Source organism: Mizuhopecten yessoensis, unplaced genomic scaffold, assembly GCF_002113885.1.
Source record: "Mizuhopecten yessoensis strain PY_sf001 unplaced genomic scaffold, ASM211388v2 scaffold10759, whole genome shotgun sequence".
Classification (NCBI taxonomy): domain Eukaryota; kingdom Metazoa; phylum Mollusca; class Bivalvia; order Pectinida; family Pectinidae; genus Mizuhopecten; species Mizuhopecten yessoensis.
The window spans coordinates 787601-811908 of record NW_018408707.1 but is presented as its reverse complement, the minus strand read 5'-3'; the positions used below and the strand labels follow the sequence as shown (position 1 = coordinate 811908).

Genomic DNA, 24308 nt, shown 5'->3' with positions numbered 1-24308 from the left:
TTATCATTATAACCAGCTCGAGTTATCTAGAATATGTATCTTACGATAATACACCAATAGGGGGCTGAGAGCTATAAATATAATTAAGGATTATAGTATACATTATCATTATAACCAGCTCGAGTTATCTAGAATATGTATCTTACGATAATACACCAATAGGGGGCTGAGAGCTATAAATATAATTAAGGATTATAGTATACATTATCATTATAACCAGCTCGAGTTATCTAGAATATGTATCTTACGATAATACACCAATAGGGGGCTGAGAGCTATAAATATAATTAAGGATTATAGTATACATTATCATTATAACCAGCTCGAGTTATCTAGAATATGTATCTTACGATAATACACCAATAGGGGGCTGAGAGCTATAAATATAATTAAGGATTATAGTATACATTATCATTATAACCAGCTCGAGTTATCTAGAATATGTATCTTACGATAATACACCAATAGGGGGCTGAGAGCTATAAATATAATTAAGGATTATAGTATACATTATCATTATAACCAGCTCGAGTTATCTAGAATATGTATCTTACGATAATACACCAATAGGGGGCTGAGAGCTATAAATATAATTAAGGATTATAGTATACATTATCATTATAACCAGCTCGAGTTATCTAGAATATGTATCTTACGATAATACACCAATAGGGGGCTGAGAGCTATAAATATAATTAAGGATTATAGTATACATTATCATTATAACCAGCTCGAGTTATCTAGAATATGTATCTTACGATAATACACCAATAGGGGGCTGAGAGCTATAAATATAATTAAGGATTATAGTATACATTATCATTATAACCAGCTCGAGTTATCTAGAATATGTATCTTACGATAATACACCAATAGGGGGCTGAGAGCTATAAATATAATTAAGGATTATAGTATACATTATCATTATAACCAGCTCGAGTTATCTAGAATATGTATCTTACGATAATACACCAATAGGGGGCTGAGAGCTATAAATATAATTAAGGATTATAGTATACATTATCATTATAACCAGCTCGAGTTATCTAGAATATGTATCTTACGATAATACACCAATAGGGGGCTGAGAGCTATAAATATAATTAAGGATTATAGTATACATTATCATTATAACCAGCTCGAGTTATCTAGAATATGTATCTTACGATAATACACCAATAGGGGGCTGAGAGCTATAAATATAATTAAGGATTATAGTATACATTATCATTATAACCAGCTCGAGTTATCTAGAATATGTATCTTACGATAATACACCAATAGGGGGCTGAGAGCTATAAATATAATTAAGGATTATAGTATACATTATCATTATAACCAGCTCGAGTTATCTAGAATATGTATCTTACGATAATACACCAATAGGGGGCTGAGAGCTATAAATATAATTAAGGATTATAGTATACATTATCATTATAACCAGCTCGAGTTATCTAGAATATGTATCTTACGATAATACACCAATAGGGGGCTGAGAGCTATAAATATAATTAAGGATTATAGTATACATTATCATTATAACCAGCTCGAGTTATCTAGAATATGTATCTTACGATAATACACCAATAGGGGGCTGAGAGCTATAAATATAATTAAGGATTATAGTATACATTATCATTATAACCAGCTCGAGTTATCTAGAATATGTATCTTACGATAATACACCAATAGGGGGCTGAGAGCTATAAATATAATTAAGGATTATAGTATACATTATCATTATAACCAGCTCGAGTTATCTAGAATATGTATCTTACGATAATACACCAATAGGGGGCTGAGAGCTATAAATATAATTAAGGATTATAGTATACATTATCATTATAACCAGCTCGAGTTATCTAGAATATGTATCTTACGATAATACACCAATAGGGGGCTGAGAGCTATAAATATAATTAAGGATTATAGTATACATTATCATTATAACCAGCTCGAGTTATCTAGAATATGTATCTTACGATAATACACCAATAGGGGGCTGAGAGCTATAAATATAATTAAGGATTATAGTATACATTATCATTATAACCAGCTCGAGTTATCTAGAATATGTATCTTACGATAATACACCAATAGGGGGCTGAGAGCTATAAATATAATTAAGGATTATAGTATACATTATCATTATAACCAGCTCGAGTTATCTAGAATATGTATCTTACGATAATACACCAATAGGGGGCTGAGAGCTATAAATATAATTAAGGATTATAGTATACATTATCATTATAACCAGCTCGAGTTATCTAGAATATGTATCTTACGATAATACACCAATAGGGGGCTGAGAGCTATAAATATAATTAAGGATTATAGTATACATTATCATTATAACCAGCTCGAGTTATCTAGAATATGTATCTTACGATAATACACCAATAGGGGGCTGAGAGCTATAAATATAATTAAGGATTATAGTATACATTATCATTATAACCAGCTCGAGTTATCTAGAATATGTATCTTACGATAATACACCAATAGGGGGCTGAGAGCTATAAATATAATTAAGGATTATAGTATACATTATCATTATAACCAGCTCGAGTTATCTAGAATATGTATCTTACGATAATACACCAATAGGGGGCTGAGAGCTATAAATATAATTAAGGATTATAGTATACATTATCATTATAACCAGCTCGAGTTATCTAGAATATGTATCTTACGATAATACACCAATAGGGGGCTGAGAGCTATAAATATAATTAAGGATTATAGTATACATTATCATTATAACCAGCTCGAGTTATCTAGAATATGTATCTTACGATAATACACCAATAGGGGGCTGAGAGCTATAAATATAATTAAGGATTATAGTATACATTATCATTATAACCAGCTCGAGTTATCTAGAATATGTATCTTACGATAATACACCAATAGGGGGCTGAGAGCTATAAATATAATTAAGGATTATAGTATACATTATCATTATAACCAGCTCGAGTTATCTAGAATATGTATCTTACGATAATACACCAATAGGGGGCTGAGAGCTATAAATATAATTAAGGATTATAGTATACATTATCATTATAACCAGCTCGAGTTATCTAGAATATGTATCTTACGATAATACACCAATAGGGGGCTGAGAGCTATAAATATAATTAAGGATTATAGTATACATTATCATTATAACCAGCTCGAGTTATCTAGAATATGTATCTTACGATAATACACCAATAGGGGGCTGAGAGCTATAAATATAATTAAGGATTATAGTATACATTATCATTATAACCAGCTCGAGTTATCTAGAATATGTATCTTACGATAATACACCAATAGGGGGCTGAGAGCTATAAATATAATTAAGGATATTGTTTTATATGTCGACTTTGAGTAATGAGTTTGTCGTTGTATGTTTTATATACGATAATACACCAATAGGGGGCTGAGAGCTATACATATAATTAAGGATCATAGTATACATTATCCTTATAACCTGAGAGCTATAAATATAATTAAGGATTATAGTATCCATTATCATTATAACCAGCTCGAGTTATCTAGAATATGCATCTTACGATAATACACAAATAGGGGGCTGAGAGCTATACATATAATTAAGGATCATAGTATACATTATCCTTATAACCTGAGAGCTATAAATATAATTAAGGATTATAGTATACATTATCATTATAACCAGCTCGGGTTATCTAGAATATGTATATTACGATAATACACCAATAGGGGGCTGAGAGCTATAAATATAATTAAGGATTATAGTATACGTTATCATTATAACCAGCTCGAGTTATCTAGAATATGTATATTACGATAATACACCAATAGGGGGCTGAGAGCTATACATATAATTAAGGATCATAGTATACATTATCCTTATAACCTGAGAGCTATAAATATAATTAAGGATTATAGTATACGTTATCATTATAACCAGCTCGAGTTATCTAGAATATGCATCTTACGATAATACACAAATAGGGGGCTGAGAGCTATACATATAATTAAGGATCATAGTATACATTATCCTTATAACCTGAGAGCTATAAATATAATTAAGGATTATAGTATCCATTATCATTATAACCAGCTCGAGTTATCTAGAATATGCATCTTACGATAATACACAAATAGGGGGCTGAGAGCTATACATATAATTAAGGATCATAGTATACATTATCCTTATAACCTGAGAGCTATAAATATAATTAAGGATTATAGTATCCATTATCATTATAACCAGCTCGAGTTATCTAGAATATGTATCTTACGATAATACACCAATAGGGGGCTTAGAGCTATAAATATAATTAAGGATTATAGTATACGTTATCATTATAACCAGCTCGAGTTATCTAGAATATGTATCTTAGGATAATACACCAATAGGGGGCTGAGAGCTATAAATATAATTAAGGATTATAGTATACGTTATCATTATAACCAGCTCGAGTTATCTAGAATATGTATATTACGATAATACACCAATAGGGGGCTGAGAGCTATACATATAATTAAGGATCATAGTATACATTATCCTTATAACCTGAGAGCTATAAATATAATTAAGGATTATAGTATCCATTATCATTATAACCAGCTCGAGTTATCTAGAATATGTATCTTAGGATAATACACCAATAGGGGGCTGAGAGCTATAAATATAATTAAGGATTATAGTATCCATTATCATTATAACCAGCTCGAGTTATCTAGAATATGTATCTTACGATAATACACCAATAGGGGGCTGAGAGCTATACATATAATTAAGGATCATAGTATACATTATCCTTATAACCAGCTTGAGTTATCATTCGACTTTGTTGTTTATAGTTAGTGTATCTTACGGTAATACAGCAGTTAAACTTATTCATTTTCATAGACACTTAACAATAGTTCAGTTACAGATATTTAATGCAAGATAATATATCTGCTAAATGACGAATATAAAAAAACGGCAATAAAACATGTTTTGCGATAATTGAAGCCAAACGAAATAAATATTGGTTGCTGATTGCCAATGTCGCCTTGGTTCCTGTTGTTTTATATGTCGCCTTGGTTCCTGTTGTTTTATATGTCGCCTTGGTTCCTATTGTTTTATATGTCGACTTTGAGTAATGAGTTTGTCGTTGTATGTTTTATACGTCGACTTTGAGTAATAAGTTTGTCGTTGTATGTTTTATATGTCGACTTTGAGCAATGAGTTTGTCCTTGTATGTTTTTTTATGTCGACTTTGAGTAATGAGTTTGTCCTTGTATGTTTTATATGTCGACTTTGAGCAATGAGTTTGTCCTTGTATGTTTTTTTATGTCGACTTTGAGTAATGAGTTTGTCCTTGTATGTTTTATATGTCGACTTTGAGTAATGAGTTTGTCCTTGTATGTTTTATATGTCGACTTGGAGTAATGAGTTTGTCGTTATATGTTTTATATGTCGACTTTGAGTACTGAGTTTGTCCTTGTATGTTTTATATGTCGACTTTGAGCAATGAGTTTGTCCTTGTATGTTTTTTTATGTCGACTTTGAGTAATGAGTTTGTCCTTGTATGTTTTATATGTCGACTTTGAGCAATGAGTTTGTCCTTGTATGTTTTTTTATGTCGACTTTGAGTAATGAGTTTGTCGTTGTATTTTTTATACGTCGACTTTGAGTAATAAGTTTGTCGTTGCATGTTTTATATGTCGACTTTGAGCAATGAGTTTGTCCTTGTATGTTTTTTTATGTCGACTTTGAGTAATGAGTTTGTCCTTGTATGTTTTATATGTCGACTTTGAGTACTGAGTTTGGGGTTGTATGTTTTATATGTGGACTTGGAGTAATGAGTTTGTCCTTGTATGTTTTTTATGTCGACTTTGAGTAATGAGTTTGTCCTTGTATGTTTTATATGTCGACTTGGAGGAATGAGTTTGTCCTTGTATGTTTTATATGTCGACTTTGAGCAATGAGTTTGTCCTTGTATGTTTTTTTATGTCGACTTTGAGTAATGAGTTTGTCGTTGTATGTTTTATACGTCGACTTTGAGTAATAAGTTTGTCGTTGTATGTTTTATATGTCGACTTTGAGCAATGAGTTTGTCCTTGTATGTTTTTTTATGTCGACTTTGAGTAATGAGTTTGTCGTTGTATTTTTTATACGTCGACTTTGAGTAATAAGTTTGTCGTTGCATGTTTTATATGTCGACTTTGAGCAATGAGTTTGTCCTTGTATGTTTTTTTATGTCGACTTTGAGTAATGAGTTTGTCGTTGTATGTTTTATATGTCGACTTGGAGGAATTAGTTTGTCCTTGTATGTTTTATATGTCGACTTGGAGTAATGAGTTTGTCGTTATATGTTTTATATGTCGACTTTGAGTACTGAGTTTGTCCTTGTATGTTTTATATGTCGACTTGGAGGAATGAGTTTGTCCTTGTATGTTTTATATGTCGACTTGGAGTAATGAGTTTGTCGTTATATGTTTTATATGTCGACTTTGAGTACTGAGTTTGTCGTTGTATGTTTTATATGTCGACTTTGAGTAATGAGTTTGTCCTTGTATGTTTTATATGTCGACTTTGAGTACTGAGTTTGTCGTTGTATGTTTTATATGTGGACTTGGAGTAATGAGTTTGTCCTTGTATGTTTTATATGTCGACTTTGAGTAATGAGCTTGACGTTGTATGTTTTATATGTCGACTTGGAGTAATGAGTTTGTCGTTGTATGTTTTATATGTCGACTTGGAGTACTGAGTTTGTCCTTGTATGTTTTATATGTCGACTTTGAGTACTGAGTTTGTCGTTGTATGTTTTATATGTGGACTTGGAGTAATGAGTTTGTCCTTGTATGTTTCCTGTTTACTACAGAGATATGGTGCATTCCTATTAGTGTTGGGTTGTATATTTTTATATAAATGTCCGTATTAGCTACTGGCAGCCACAATGACATTACAAATTAACTTGTTTTATAACAACTATTGAACTATATCCCATTGATTAACGTTATTGTTTATGGTTCCGTTTTTTTTACACAAACACAAACAATAACTTCATGACATGTATGTACACATAGAATAGCTGAATATAAAGAGTGTCGGTACCAGTGTTATACGACACTACAATCACTTTATTATTGATATGACCAGAGAGTGCAGATATTATACCTTATATAATTATTACTTTAAGCGTACATATTAAGCTCATTCACCCCTGAAGACACATTTGAACTCTTCTAACTCGATGGTTGGAATAGTTTATTATGAAAATTCAGGGGTGAATGAGTGGAATTCTAAATCAAGCGCGTTTCGCGCTATATTTAGATAACTCTAATTGGATGTTTTGTATATAGTTTTCTGTTGTTTATATTATTAGAGTACGTCTACTCATTAATACGCTCTTATCTGTGATAAATCGACGATACGCTAACATTTGAGTCCGCTAAAATGAGTACTTTTACAGTATATACTTGATGTATCTATAGTATATAGGAAGATTATGTGTTTACCATGCTTCAGCCAAAAAGCTATTAGGGTGTTTTACTCCTATTTTCAATTTATCATGGCTGGACGCTACATGTATATCGATTATCCTCGTGGCTTTAAAATATCGTTTTATTTTTTTACAATATTGTTTTATATAATTTAACTGTACATTGTTGTCCTACCTGTATGTGTAGATTAAAAAGCGGGTCCGAAACATTGACAACCTTGTATTGACTACACCTTTGCAATAATTCTTTGCCCCATATTTACATTTTCAAGTTGTTTGTATTCTACAAAAATATGTTTATAAAGATCTACTGTTATGTCATATTTTCTACTTTTTTATAAAAAAAAAATCCGAATGTAAAACATTATGTTATTTTTACTGTAACGCACACAAATTTCTCTCAAAAATAAGGCTAATCTTTTTTATTCTCAGTTTGTTTTTACAAGATAACATTATTTCCACAAGTTGATTCAGGTATAATACAGATTAGAATGAAGATACAAATATTTAAGAGTAGGAAAGGTCATGATTTTTTTTCCAGATTATTTCTTACTTAACACAACATTGTTATTTGTTTTACATTTTACATTTTTTAGAAAATGTTTATGCAATTCTTTTCTTCAATATTTATTGTTACAGCTTCGTGTATCTCTGGCTGCTATAGAAAATAAATATGGTACATCGATATTATTAAAAGATGTGTATTGTATTGCTTGCTTGTTATGACACATTAAATCTCATCACATACACCTAGATGTATCTCTCGTCTTACTGTTAAGCAAGTTAAGTTTACTACATCTAGATGTTGACCTGTTAAAATGATCGTTGAGATATCTTTCCTAAATTGTCAAAGATCATAAATAATAGTAGACTCGATTTCAATCTTAATATCATCCTGAACTAAGTAAGTTATACTCCAAATAAATCTACTGTATATAATGTAAAAGTATGTATATATATATATTTTACTCTCTAGTATTAATACTTCCCTGAACTAGGTATGGTAGATCCCACTGAAGTGTATATACAGCTGTACAATAATGTCTAGACTATCAATAGTAGAACCCATTAATTTATTGTATATACTCTGTCCCAGACTATGTATGGTGAACCCCATTCATTTGATTTCAAAGTATGACTGTCTGAGAAAATGGATGATATACATCGTTTTGGTGTAGTATAGTTGACCAAATTCCTGTATATATACTCTCCAAAACATAAGTATGGTGATACCCACTCCACTGATTGCAGAGTATGGCTCCCGGATAGACTTTTCTGGTATAAATCCTTAGTTATAGTACGTCGGACCAAATGTCTGTGTATATAATGTCCTAGACTAAGAGACACCACTTTTATTTGTTACAGTCGTATATTCAAGCCTGGCATGCATAATTAGTTACAAAGAACAAGTTAAACGACTATAAAACCGTGCAATAGTAATATAAATTGGACTGTGAAATGACGTAGTGGACGGTTTGACACCTCCACCACCCGTCTTATCGACCACGTCACGTTTAAGTGTCATCCAGCCATCCGTATAATGACCATTAATGAGTCAATTAGTAAGAATTACATGGCTCCGAGTCTCCAGCACAGTTTCCTGAGAAGTCACAGAACTCAACCATGCCTCGTTATTTTATGGTGATGTATGTTCATAGTTTATATGCAGGTGCCGAGAAATTGATAAATTGTTGTAAACCAGTTACACTCAGCAGGAAACGCACATTTAGCTTAAATTTCGATTAGATAAATAGGCAATTTGTTGTTTGTTAATCATAGACATGGGGGAAACGAGCAACGAGCACTAGAAAAATGCCAGAGAGAAAGCGAGGTTTATACATTAGTTCCTGGATAGCTATCGCTTAGACTGGCTTAACTCAAGTAAGTGGCGTAGCCACTGACCAAGTATTGTTTATATACGATATAGGACTTTGGTGTGTAACAAACGAAGCCCTGTTCCAGCGCCAACAGTTTCTATCAAACTTGTATTGACACTGAAAGCCACTTGCCCTTTTCCATGACCCGGTTTAATATGATTATAGCTAGATGAATGATGCTGGTTTACAGACATACAAAAATGTCTTCAGGTTAAAGTATCAACCTCTTATGTGTTGATGACGATGAACGTCGTTTTTTCATCATGAGCTCTGCCTTTTCTTAAAAAAATAACTCTAAATCACACCTTAAAAGTAGAACTGATGTGATTCAAACTAGTAATATCATATAACGCACAAGGAATTCACAATAGAAATTTTATTAAAAAGAATCCTTTCCTCTTATGTCAGTTTCATAAAAAATGTATCGTTTACTTGTTAGTTTAAATACCATTCTTCTTTCGGTCACATCGATGAGACAAAACATTATTTCATAAACATGAATTTATTGTATTAATTGATTTATTCATGAACCACTTTAGATTTAGAGGGTTGACTTCCTCGATTATTACTGCGTTATTTAATTATACTGATCGGAGTTATCTATTTAAAATAACAACAGCGGCTTATACCAACAATTATCCTAATTTAAATTATAGATGCAACAATAAGTATATAATTATATATATATGTGTAGATGCAAAGTCGCAGAAATAATATCATTTGAAAAAGTAGTGATATAAATATTGCTCTATGGTTCAGTTAAACATGGGTTGTATTTTGAATAAGGAGTAACGAATTATCGCTAACTTTGGTATATGAAACGTTGGTTAACATTTGAATAAAGACGTATACAATCCTTGCTAACTTTAGTATATTAAACGTGTGTTAAATTTGATAAAAGAGAGATATATTAACTTTTGCAATTTTAGTATATTTTACACGATGGTTACACGTGTATAATGTTTGGAAAGAATGATGTAACTATTCCTAACTTTAGTCATTTAAACGCGAGTTAAACTTGAGTAAGGATTAATATATATACCCTTGATAATTTTACTTCATTAAACGATGGTTATAATGTACGCAAGGAGTGAGGGTACTATTCCTAGCTTTAATATACCAAACGCGTGTTAAATTTAAGTATGGAGTAGACTTATGGAATGATACATTATCTTGCTATATTAAATGTTAGCTTTTAATATGAGTACCGAGTTATGTATTAACTGTTGCTAACTTGAGTATATTAAATGTAGGTAAAAATTTGAGTAAGGATTAATAAAACTATTAATTACTTTAGTCAATGCAACTTGGGTTATAGTTCAAGCAAAACATAAAACGCTATTTTGCTACATTAGAGTATATAACGTAGGTTATAATTCAGCAAAAAATAAAAACAATATTGCTAATTTTAGTGTTACTTATGTAATAACATGAGTGAAGAGTAATATAATTCTTGTTACATAAAGTATATGAAACATGGGATTTAATTTGAGAATAGAGTAATATAACTTTACGTTACTTCTGTCTTTTACACGCGGGCTCAATTTTGAGTGAGGAGTAATGTAATGTTTGTTAAAATCAGTATATTAAAGGGTTACATTTTAAGTAAGAGGTATTATAATCTTTGCTTACTTTTGTATATTGAACTCGTATTTACTTATTTAGCGTAAGGAATACTGTATCTTATGATATTTTCAGTATATAACACACGGTTATAACTTAAGATCTAAAGTACTGATATGACCACCGCTATCTTTAGATATTAAACGTGGGTTACAACTTGAGCAAGGATTGATTTAACCATTGTTAGGCATCGTGTTACTTCAGTTATAATTGTTTTCAAATCCACTGGTTCATACATACGATAACTTACTTACTATCAAGGTCATAAATCTTACATGTCAGGGCGGCAGAGGAGGCTAAGTAGCCTCTGAAGAATTCATTTTCCATCTGGATTTTCGATCTGTGTTTATCAATAAGCTTCAGTTGAAACGGAAATCTCCAGAGGATGGTCGGCGAACGAGGAGACCAGGGATAAAACAAACACATAGGCCATGCTTGTCGGCTTTTAATTGACCATAATGCTCGTATGACACCCAAACCAACAACCTTCCGTCATGGACGTTCGACTGATGTACCATCAAGAATGCCCATTGGTGTCATAAATATCACGAATGCAAACACACAACGGGTGATAAAATAATTCAACGATATAATGAAGAGCGTTTTCTTCTACAATTTAGTTTTAATGATATTTGTTTTCGGATATCTCGGACTGTCATGACTGTCCCTAAGTCCTGCTCAATTCATAACGTTAAGAAACAAACGTTCATGTTGATTAAATATATGGTAGTAAATATATGAGGGTGTCTGTCTGATTTCATTTTAACTCATTCACCCCTGAAATTTCATAAAGAGTTACCCCAACCTTTGCATTGGAAGAGTTCAAATGTGTCCTCGTGGGTGAATAAGTTAACATCACTAAATGTATGCTTTCATTGCACGTTTTGATCAGGGCTTTGTGTCATCGCAATAGCTAAGGTGATATGAAGATGAGAGACTAGAGACACACAGGCGGAAAGACAGAAGGTAGGGGGAAAAAAAGAAAGAAAAAGAAAACCAAAATATAGAAGGAAAACGATAAGGAAGAGAAATAAAAAAAATATACGTATATAGCCTTGTCATTTTAACAGCACAGAATACATACGAGAATTGTATAAAATGAATTCAATAATACTAATATATGTGTTTGTGAAGGGAAAATAAGGGTGTATGCTAATACTATATTACATTACAATCATGCAAACTAAAGTCAAAAGCGGGACAAATCTCTCAATATATCACATTATTAATAATGCATATATTATAATGCAAACTAACCTAACAGAAAAAGTAGTATTTTGTTGAAATCAAAAGTAAATGTTCTTTACCTCAAATAATTTACTTTCAATTTGTTCTTTATAAAACAAAACCCATATTGAAATAAATATGTATTTTACATTTGATAAAAAGTTATAACAATGATGTTAAATCGATGGAAAACATGTATCAACTATCAATGAAATACACGAAATAACATTTCAACATACACCAGATTTACATAATGCTTTTCGAAATATCAACATATACATATACAATGTAACTCTACAAATTATACAGTCACGCGGTACCATTGCGAGGAAAGGTCATGTTTTCAGAGTCTAGTCGAAAACAATGTGCGAAGGTGATAAAAGTGTTAAGATAATATTCAACTATTTTACATTTATGCATAACACAACACGTATAACATATGCACATTTTCAAATTGATAATACTATCATGCACTGAAAGGAGGCACATTGTATAATGTCATGACGAGTAAACTGCTGGCATCTTATAAAGAATTATCCACAAGTCTACCAGTCCTACCGATCATAGGTACATGGGGCAAATGGGAGTAGATGAAATATAAAAATAAATTTACAAATCAAAGTTGTCGATCTAACGAATGCCTCTGGATGTATTGTGTATTTTACCATCATGGCAACCAGTAACTATGCTTTAGTAGTGGACTTTGTTGAGAATTCATAAATAAGTAAGGCCTTGAATATGTGTAACAAATGTCAGTGCAACTGTGAATGTACTAATAAACAAGAAGATTGTACTAACTTTATATCAAAAAAATGTTATAAAGTCTTCGTGATTTTGTATTTTATTTCTGTACTACTTTATTGAAATGCTCCTCGGGGGTTTTGCCTACTAGAAAATGGATGTCCATGTATATAAATTATAAAACCTGATTCCAAATCTATTATTTTACATATTGATTGTATTGAGTCTTAGTCAATTCGGTCAGTTTGTATAAACTATATCATGTTTGAATATTGATAAAACAATGCCAGTCTTCAATATTTATATCATATGTGACTAAAAAAATAAATAAATGTCCTAGCGAAATAACGGTCTTTCAAATAAATTGCATATTATAACAATTTATATGAAAGAATAACTGTCAGGTTGTAAAGAATATGCGTTAGAGCAATGAACATATTAATAACACATATTCGATTTTCATGTTTCTATCAACAACCAAAAATTCACGGAAGTGATTTAAATACTCACCTATTACAAAAGTAGTATGTTAAATTGAAATAACTACTTGAAAAAAATATATAAAGTTCAAATTTCATCGACAGATTGTATTTAATTATTTCACAAGTTAATTCGTGACTTAAAATGCTAATCATGATCGTTGTCAAATGTACTACAACATTGCTATCAAGTAGATAATGCATGAATATCAAATTAAAATCTCTGAGAATCTTACCTGCCAGCTTTGGTGACAATCATTTCTGTGCCGAGTTCATCAAACTCGTCCCAAAGAGATTTCATTTCTAGGTGAGCACTAACGTTTAACAGTTTTGAATGAAGTGGTTTTTTGGGCGTATCCGATTTGTCCTCCATTCCGGCAGTTTCTCCCTCACAGTTTTCTTTAACACAAGTCCTAGATTCATCGCAATTGAGCCCCGGGCTTGTTTTGTCACACACACCTCCCTCACTGATCCCAGTATGCCCGGGGGGTCGGGCAGAACTCTCTTGGTATGTGTCTATACGATTAGAATCATAGTAGGGTCTTCCTGTTCCGGCATTTAAAATGCATGCTACAAAAAACGAAAGATAATATTATTTTACTAAAGTCCAAAGACGGAAGTAAACCATTTGTACACAATAGATGTTTGATAAAGTAATATTTGATGACCCAAACAAACAAAGAATGTTTCATTAAAAGATGGTTGTGAAAAAAGTGGGTTCGGCAAAACATTTTATTTGTTATATTCTTATAATGTGCGTTATATGGAACAGTCGTCTTGATTTAAACAGTGCAGGTTTCAAAATTTGCATATGATCAATATAACATGGTAGGCGATGACATCTAGAATTTGTAGGTTTACCAGACACATTGACATATAGTTATATAATGCATATATACAGTTTCTGTAAATCCAAATTTTGAATTATATACAACACCGATATCGGTAATATCTTCCAAACTGTTCTTTATTAATGTAAAACTTCAGAATCAGAGAAAATAATTGAAAGCAGATTATTGCTCACAAGGTAAAAGCAAACACAAGGAAATTAATGATTCATTCGAAGACGAGAAAATTGGATGATAAAGAGGAGAGATTCTATTTAAGATAACATGACCAAATTTAGAAAATCTTGAAATTCAGATGACAGAGAGTGGGGGGAAAATGAACAAAAACGTGGAAAACGTTTTCAAACATGTGTAAAAAAATAAACAAAATCTGGACTCATTCGCAATAAAAAAGAAAACAATCGTAGAAGAATTGCATCCGGCGTAAAAGGAAACAAGTCTTGCTAGAATGAAAATACAAGTCATATCTGTAAACAGCGGATGATTCTGTTTCAACGTCAACAGTTCAGTTTGACAGTAGACACATTGAAATGATCAAACTCTGCGTGTTACATTACGTTTGTAGTGTGTAGGCGACCGATGGAAAGCACACGTCTATCATTAGCACCTTAAAGTGTGAAATATTTTAGCACGTGCATGAGATACGGATCACGCGCATGTCACTGACGACGTGCACGGTTGACCGCGTACAGTGAAAATACCAGAGTGTTTACAGAGATGGCCTTATCGGTGTGTAAAAACACTTGTCATCGAATTATCCATGAGGCTTCAGTTACTAATGATTATCAAAAGATCATGCCAAGTCTGCTTGCCCCTTTCACTTACATTCCAAAACTACCTATTGAAGGAATAATAGAGTTAGAAGACGTTCTGCAGTACCTGGATCGAACTCCAATTCAATTAGACTGTTCTATTTTCTTTCCGATTTTTCTCATTTTACAACGTATATCAAGTACATTAGTTTAACCAGAAAATAGTAATCCGTTTAAATTAGTAAGTTTCAATTAATGGAATACCTTTCGGTATAACGTTTATGTCATCATTTATGAAAATACAATGTTTTGCTGAAAATTAACATACTCTCTTTTCTTTTTATCAAATAATACTTAAATGTGGGATGTGAATGTCCAAACGGAATTTTTAATAGCTGAAGAGACAATAGTTTGAAAATTGTGTTTTTTTAATAAATCTTAAACAATGATAGATTGTTTTGTACAAGTGATGAAACCGAAGCCCAAAATTTACTACAGTATTATTTTGTATATGAAATGTACAGTGATAAAGACAAGGTTATAACAAAATTACATACGCGCACACATACACAGTATAAAGCACCAAATAAAAAGGAAATTTGCATAATTTTTGATACATACATTGCATAATAATTATCATTAGATTAACTTTACAAAATTCGAATGTTCTTTACCAAGTAATATAAAGTAGTTATTTTGTCGTACTCAACAAACCTAGTGCATATACAAGTTGCTATTTAAGAACTATATACATTATTTATTATAAGTAGTAAAACAATATGAAGTAGTAATGTATATTGCAAAAAGTGAAATCAGAACCAGTGAAACATTTATAGACGAATGTATCTTTTAGAAAAATTGATATTAATTGAGAAATTCTTTCCTGAAATGAAGGCTAATAATGAAGTACCAGGTTCAAGGGCTCCTCGTTGTGTTGGGAACTTGGTTTTCCTATTTCTAATACAATTCCAGTCATATTCAGTAATGTCAATATAATGATCTTGATCATACTTACGTGTAAAATTATATTATTGATATTTTCATAATTGATAAGATTTATACTCAATTACAAATACACTGTCAGGATTGCAAAATTATGACCGAAAGCTTATTTATGGTCAGCTATATCTAGATCTATTGTCTTTTAAAACGCCATGATTGTTGGCCAAATCTGACGACAGGGAATATGACAATTGTTTTTCATTTAAAAAAGAATAGCGGCCGACCAGAATATTAAGTCTGTGATGATGATAAGTTTATAAGAACATAGAACAAAAAAAACAATTGCATAGCTTTAGCATTTTGATGCCGGGGTGAAAAATCGAAGAAACATGGTAAACCCGTATGTATTGTCAAATAACTGTATCTTGTTTTACAAGCTATATATTAGAGTCAAATTATCCAACCTTATTTAAAAAAAACTGGACTAAATCATAATTTTGATTTAGTAGTGGTCTTTTTCAATTATGATTATAATAAAAAATGTCAATTATACAATTTCGACCTCAATATTTTTTGAGCTCTTAGTAAGAAATCATTATAACGGTTTTTTGTCCACATATATTATATAGATATACAAATTCATTATTAGTGCGTTAGATTAATAGAAATGTGTTTATATGTGTGTTAAGTAGAAATATATAGACACAAATTGTGAATAGTTGAAATTGAATAATGATTAATCGGAGAATTCATTTTTTGCATTGGATTCAAAGAGCAAAGATGGGCGCCAAACGAATTATTCGCAGGGAAAAACATACAGAAATTTCGATTTTCACGAAACATTAAATAAAATGCCTCAGAACCTCAAATAACAGTATATGATAAAAGAAATATATCAAAAAGGTGATATTCTTGTTTATCTGAACAGGCAGATTCACCGGTGGTCAAAATATGGTACTTTGTTAGAAAGACCGTGCGGACCTCACGCATAATCCGCTACAACCGTTAAAAAGGCATTGCATGGTTTCTTGTAAAGTAGTTAGCAAGGATCAAACCGGTTTTAACTACTCTAACAGTGACGGATGGCAACGCTAAAGAACAACTTTGCCAGAAACATTTTGTTTTCTCGTTGGTAAAGAAATGCTAAAATTGTTGATTGGAATAACATAACGGCGAAACATATTATAAATATAAATTATCTTGTAATCATGTAATTATTATTGAATAAATAAATGACAAAAGTTTCATAATATTGTATTATACGTCCTGTGGTTATGGTTTTGACAGTCAGTTTATTTACGCACCGTATAGTGGTGCATGTGCCTTGTTGAAAATGTCGTTTTTGAAATAAAACAAATCAATGAAAATGCGTAAATGTTTGACTAATTGGTCCTTTAAAAATAGTGACGTTCTCATTTTTTCGTATGTTTGTTGGTAGCTTATGACAACATGTATATATGCGACAAACGTCCGGTCAGCTGATCAATCGACTATACCTAAATGAGCCGTCATTTTACTGATTTTATTGTGACATCACAATAACGACCAAACCCTTAATGATAATTCAGTACAGCAATTTCCTACCCGGCTTCATAAACAGATTATTTTGGCCTGAAGTTAGGGCCGATCAGTCAATTAATTTCATCCAGAATGATGATCAATGGTGTTAACTGTTGCATGTACTATTCCAAAATAGTTGTCAATAATCCGTTTTGACATAATAATTGCAAGAGACAACATTTATATAAATTAAAATATCGATGTTGCTCATTATGTATTCATCTTCCCTTATCTATTAAAACAATCCGTTATTATATAATATATGTAAGATATGCACTTAGAAAATGTATTTCACTTGCCGCATTGCTTTCAAAATTTCTGTAGAAAAAAGATATTCTTTAAAAAACAGAGTTGTGTAATAGTGATGATAATGTCAAATAAATGCCACCATTAGAAAAAAGATACACTACACATTGTTAACTACTTAATTTAATTTCAAATATTTAAATAAATTTTACGGCATCGATATCAGAGAGACGTTTGTTACAGGTTGTTTAGGATTCACATCATTCCCGAGGTTCATGAAAACAGAAATATCATTAACTTTATGTAAACTAGGACTATTGCAAAATCTTTCTCTACTTAACCATTACTATCATATTATATACACATTATAGCTTCTAATATAATCTAATAAAAATTAAGTTTTACCTTCCATTCCTTTCATTCCAACACCATATCCTCCATTTTGTCCCCACTCGAAGAGACAATCTGTGCTTCTCTGAGGAGGGACTTGTTGGTACCCAAAGGCTCCACCTAGGGACCCAAGAAAGGAGTCGGCAAACGGACCCGACATAAGAGACGTGATACTAAAAGCATTAGCCCGGGCTGAGAGAGGGCCGTTTATATCCATGAGTTAGTTAACGTGTTTCTAACGAACGTCAGAGCTGGCGTATATATAAAGTTTTTTACTTACTTTCTACAACAGTGATAAAGCGACAATAAATAAGACAAATGCGATTTTTGCCTGAAGCCAAACCCCCATATGATATGTCCAAAGGACATGCTGGGCTCTGATTGGTCGATTAAGTGTGTAATTGTGTGCCTCTCCCCCAGCACGCTCTGCTATAAATCATTAGTGCCGTACCCCCTCCCATCACCGAACGGGCCGCTACAGTAGGCTTACATACATCTCCGGTGTTTAGTATACATTTCGTACCTTTCTCGAGATTACAAGTGCCCTCCGTGTTTATAATTGCCAAACAATATTACACCGATCCGAGTTCTACAGGGACAATGATTTCAATAATCTTTAGACCCTCACCCTCTGGTTAGGATCTCAATTTAGCTTGAATGTATGGTAACGTTGTACGGAATTCACGCTGCAGGTTTGAGAAGGCAGTAGGCATGTATACAGTTAGTGTTTGCGCATATCTAACATTCATTAATCATCAGGGGGGTGTCAGATTCGACAGCCAACAATGACCATCCTTCCCCTTACGAACAGCACGCGCGTTATCCCCGATCGCTACCCCCTAGTAAGGTTAATTATACTCCTCAACTCCCTCCCCCTAAACATGCCATCACCACAGACAGACAAAATATTCATTTATAACCACATTAACGTATACTATGATCGTGCATTTATAAATAAGCTGATATTGATACGCAGTGTAACATTGCATATCTACAATTGTATAATTATATCAATTATATCATTTTTTGATTCATTTAATATATTGCTCATTTTAGTTTGAGTTTAACTTGAAGGCACGTAATAATACATGCAACATATATAGACAAAATACGTTTACTTTTAACTAGTACACAAAAATGAACGAAAGCCAAGCCAATTCCGGTCAGTTTAATCGCCAGTTAAATTAATAATCATAACTTAAGAATAAGTCACGGATCATCAGATGACATAATGTTTACTAGTAAATGTTTTTGATGAATATTGTTAAGACATTCACCATTGCAAGGTATATTTTCAATTCTTTATCGCGGCTTCACCTAAAGAAATGGACATCATGCTCTTTGTTCTCTGGGTTTTATTAATCTTCGACGTTGCTAATTCAAAGCCTTGTTCATGTCATCTGAATATGCATTGATAAAAATGGATTGCAAATATCACATAATGAAGTATAATATATATTGCCAAGCAACATCAATGAAATAAATTAGCGAAAACTATTTCAGTTATAATACCTTGAAATAACCTTACAACCCGTTTAGAAAATCTACTGATTCTTCCATGTCTGGTCTTTGCTTACTATGGAAAAGAATATAGAATAATCACTAGAAATAAGAAGAAAGAAAACACTCATTTAAAAACTTAGTAAGCAGAGAGGCTATCATAAGTATAAATACTGTGGTGAAATTATGAAAATCATATCGTCACTAGTGGTGATATAAACTTAATGTTGACGTCACAATTCAAAGACGGCTTTGTGATAATGATATTCAGTGATAGACTATGACAACATATTTTGCCTTTTCAGAAATAGTCAACAGTTAACCGTTGTACATCATCAAAAACGAGAGGGAAAAGCTGCTATTCTCGAAAAATGTCTTGAGGTATATAACACCAAACAGTTGAATATCATTTATATCTATTTTTTATCTACAATATCAACATGTTCATTGCGTTAAAATAAAGTGTTTAATGAAATTAACACATACTATATTAAAATCTAGTACAAATATAAAATCATGAAAAAAAACAATGTCAGCGTAGTAATTGAGTCCTGTGCACACTAATTGAGGCATAACATGACATTTCCGGATGAACTTTTTATTATAATGATTACAAACAGATGCACTGTGACCTAGGTAAATAAGCTATTTAAATTTTACAATGCAAATCGGTCAGAACAATGCACGCATATTTTGGTTTCTACCTTGATATTTCATTTTTTGAACGTTATTTGGTAAGGTTTTTCCAAAAGAGCATTGCATGTTTTTACATAAAAGTCTCGAATTATTTCTTTAGTTCTCAACAACATATATACAATGTATGTGTGCTTGGGAATTACTGATAAGATATGAGTTATATGACAAATTTATGATACAATATATATTATATGTGCAAACACCGGTGAATACATGAATAGGTGGAATTGATTAATAAATCATCCATAATCAAGCAGATAAATAGAAAGGTCCCAGTCGCCTATAATTGAAAAGATAATTAAAATAACTATAAAAAGTACACATCTATCAAATTATGTGAATGGAAAGACTATATTATAAACTTTTAAAATATAATATTTAATTCTTACTGACAAATTTTGAAAATATAGAAATAAAAATGTCAAGGCGATATCAAAATAAACAAATGTGATGACACTGTCGTATGGTGTGACAACAATGAAAACGAAACGTCAACATGACCGGGTCAGTTTAGAAATTTTATTAACAAACGTGACACGGTTTATTTATTCTAAACATTCAATGTAGTAAATAAACTAATGTTGTACAATTCGTTACGGGGAAATGATTCACAAATACAACACAATTATAAAATGTTTAAAGTCCCGGTTACACTGTCGAAAACTGTAACTACGCATTTGAACCTGCTTTTTTTCGGGCAAGATTATGGCTTTGATAATCAGTTCCTGAAATGAAAACCATGCCTTGAAAGAGTGTAAAACTTCGGTGGACTTCACCGGTATTCAATCGCTCTAACCGTTGCCTGGTCAGGAGCATTTTCCTCACCGCCCAGCAGTGCTACACTTATTTTAAAACGAAATTGGGGAATTTTACTGTATATACGAAAAAATACAGGGCAGTGGACCAGGGATCTCTAAGGGTGAAATCGAGTTACAATTAGCATACCTATGGCGTTTCCCTTCGATTTACCTTAACATTTTAAACATTTATGCAAATGATATATATCTTCAATTTTTAAAAGTTCATTCATAATTCATAAGCACTCATATTATCAATATTTTAATAGGATTCAGGAAGAATTACATTATTAAAAACGTCGTTAACATTCAACTTTTTGAACTTATCAAATTGTAAATATTGTAAATAATAATATAACCATATGCAGTTGAGCAACCATTTTATGATGTTAGTGAATTAAATTGTATTGATCTTTACAAGTACGAGTTTCAATTTTATGAATAATTTAAGTACTAATGTTAATGAAAAGGAATCAACGAAGAAAACGGTATATTTTTGTTTCGAAGGTTAAGTTTAACACTTATTCTGCATTAGTTCATATTAGATTTGGGGTTTCATATACAAAAACGATATACATATTTCATTTGGGTTGTCATATACACATTAAAGTGGGCTTTGGTTGGGGTTTTTTGGAGAGGGGAGAGGGGAGAGGTTCATGGATATTTTTGGGGGTTCCATATATAAATAGTGTAAACAGCATATGAGTTTATTACTGTTTCAAACAGTATACAGTTAGAAGTATATATTTGTTTTGTTTTAATGGATAAAAAGTTATAAATAGTTTCATATACATAGGTATAAGTATAGTGTTTGTACTTTCATGTGATTCATATTTATATTATCATTGGTATTTTATTATTATTACTTACTGATTCCTATTTGGTCCTGGCGGATTATCGTTAGTACTCATGAATAAACTTCTGAGAAAGATTGAGACAAATGCAAAGATCAGACAAAGGAAATAAGGTAAGACAATACTCACAAACAAATCAATACTTCAAAGTTTCTAGTTCAGTCGCAGTTGAAATGAAGAAAATACCTTGTATCATCGAAGATAAATTTGGGGAGTCACAATTGTTCTAGAAACATTGGAATGAACGGTTATGTGATCTGACAGTAAAGGAAATATCCATGGTTTCACAAGTCACCTAATGCTTGTACATTGTTTCCGCCTGTTTTGACACATTCAATTTTATGTAGCGAAGGAATTTTCGAAAGATTAAATGAAAATCATCTTGTCTTTCTTCGTCAATATTAACAATGGACGTCTTTCTTTACTTTGAAGTTATATCGTACCCCGATTGAATACGTTATAACTATTGCTGGTACAATATATCCAAGATCCATATCGTACCTTGAACGACTTATATGGAAAAATGAATGAATTATTCAACCAATCTTAAAAAGAAATTATAAAACGTTTCGTGACGTATGAAGTCCATGCGGAGAATTTTGATTGTAATAGAATTTGAATTATTTCTTTATTTAAAGTATAACAAAATTACGCGCAAGCGTGTTCTATTCAGTTCGTATTGGTACATGAATAGGAATTTGTCTTTGGGGTTGCATTTTGCGCTCGCACTTTAAAATAAATAGAAAAACAAACCAAAACAAATGACAAAGATTTGTAATTGTAAATCTGGATAAATTTCATACTCGTATTGCTATCAGTTTCAACACCTAATCAAAAGTAGCATCTTTGAAATTCACACGGGAATGTAACTTCTACGAATGTTTGTAGGACTTCATTTTTGCAAATAATGTAATTTTGAACATAAACTCATTTATACGCGAAGTGCAATCGTGAATCCGCACGTAATCCTAATGACATTTGACTTATTTGACAAGAATTCCTTTTCTTCACCTCGAATTGAAATGGAAATGTTTGCCTAATTTTTTCTTATCAGTGCGAATATTGGCAGTGTCAGAATCTTGAGTGCTTGTATGGTGGTGTGTTTACGTTCGGTGTAAGTATTATATATAAATATATCCGCTTTTCCGTGAGTAGAGGTAATGACGAGGGTAGGTACGTGATTCGTCAGCGGGCATACTCTAAAGTGTAGTACAATTATAACAACAGTAAACGTATCCCTGCTCCTGATCCTATATGTATTACAGGGAATGAAGGGGTATATCATGCTTCTTAGAGTATCAGATATCTATGTTTCACTATAGAAAATGAAAACAAATACATAAACAATACAGAATAACAGAGAGTGAAGGGGTATATCATAGTCATAATTTGCTAAGAGGATAAGCGATCTGTGTTACAATATAAAAAGGAAGATATATAAACAATACGGAATTACAGAGAGTGAAGGGGTATATCATAGTCATAATTTGCTTCTAAGAGGATGAGAGATATGTTTTACAATATCGAAAATATATACAAGTATATAAACAGTATAGAATCACAGAGAGTGAAGGGGTTTATCATGGTATTTATATGCAAAGAGGATCAGAAATCTGTGTAACAATTTAGAAAATTAATACAAGTATTTAAACTATATACAATCACAGTGAGTGAAGGGGTTATAATGGTATTCATATGCAAAGCGGATCAGGAATCTATGTTACAATATAGAAAATGAATATAAGTATTTAAACAATATATAATCACAGAGAGTGAAGGGGTTTATCATGGTATTTATATGCAAAGAGGATCAGAAATCTGCGTTACAATATAGAAAATGAATACAAGTATTTAAACAATATATAATCACAGAGAGTGAAGGGGTTTATCATGGTATTTATATGCAAAGAGGATCAGAAATCTGTGTAACAATATAGAAAATTAATACAAGTATTTAAACTATATAGAATCACAGTGAGTGAAGGGGTTTATAATGGTATTCATATGCAAAGCGGATCAGGAATCTATGTTACAATATAGAAAATGAATACAAACATATAAACAATATAGAATCACAGAGAGTGAAGGGGTATATATGCAAAGAGGATAAAAGATCTGTGTTGCAATATAGAAAATAAATACAAATATATTAATAATGTAGAAAAACGTTTTGTTGAAATAAATTTCCGAGTGGTTAACATGAATAGCTCGCTGCATTTTCAATATTATACTTTCAATCATTAAAATATAGTAATTAAGAGAAATAATTCGAAATACAAATGTACGATACAATTACTGTATTTC

The 24308-nt window shown here is 31.7% G+C and overlaps 1 protein-coding gene across 1 annotated transcript in view; it reads right to left on the bottom strand.

Moving 5' to 3' along the window:
• LOC110462210 (T-box transcription factor TBX10-like) overlaps positions 1-18471 on the bottom strand; it is a 32651-nt gene extending 14180 nt beyond the window's left edge. The window contains exons 1-2 of the mRNA XM_021516067.1: positions 18173-18471; positions 13656-13989 (exon numbers count right to left, since the gene is read on the bottom strand). Coding sequence (XP_021371742.1) covers positions 13656-13989; positions 18173-18374 — 536 coding nt within the window. The 5' untranslated portion in view covers positions 18375-18471. The remainder of the gene's footprint in view (positions 1-13655; positions 13990-18172) is intronic.
• Positions 18472-24308: the final 5837 nt, after the last annotated feature.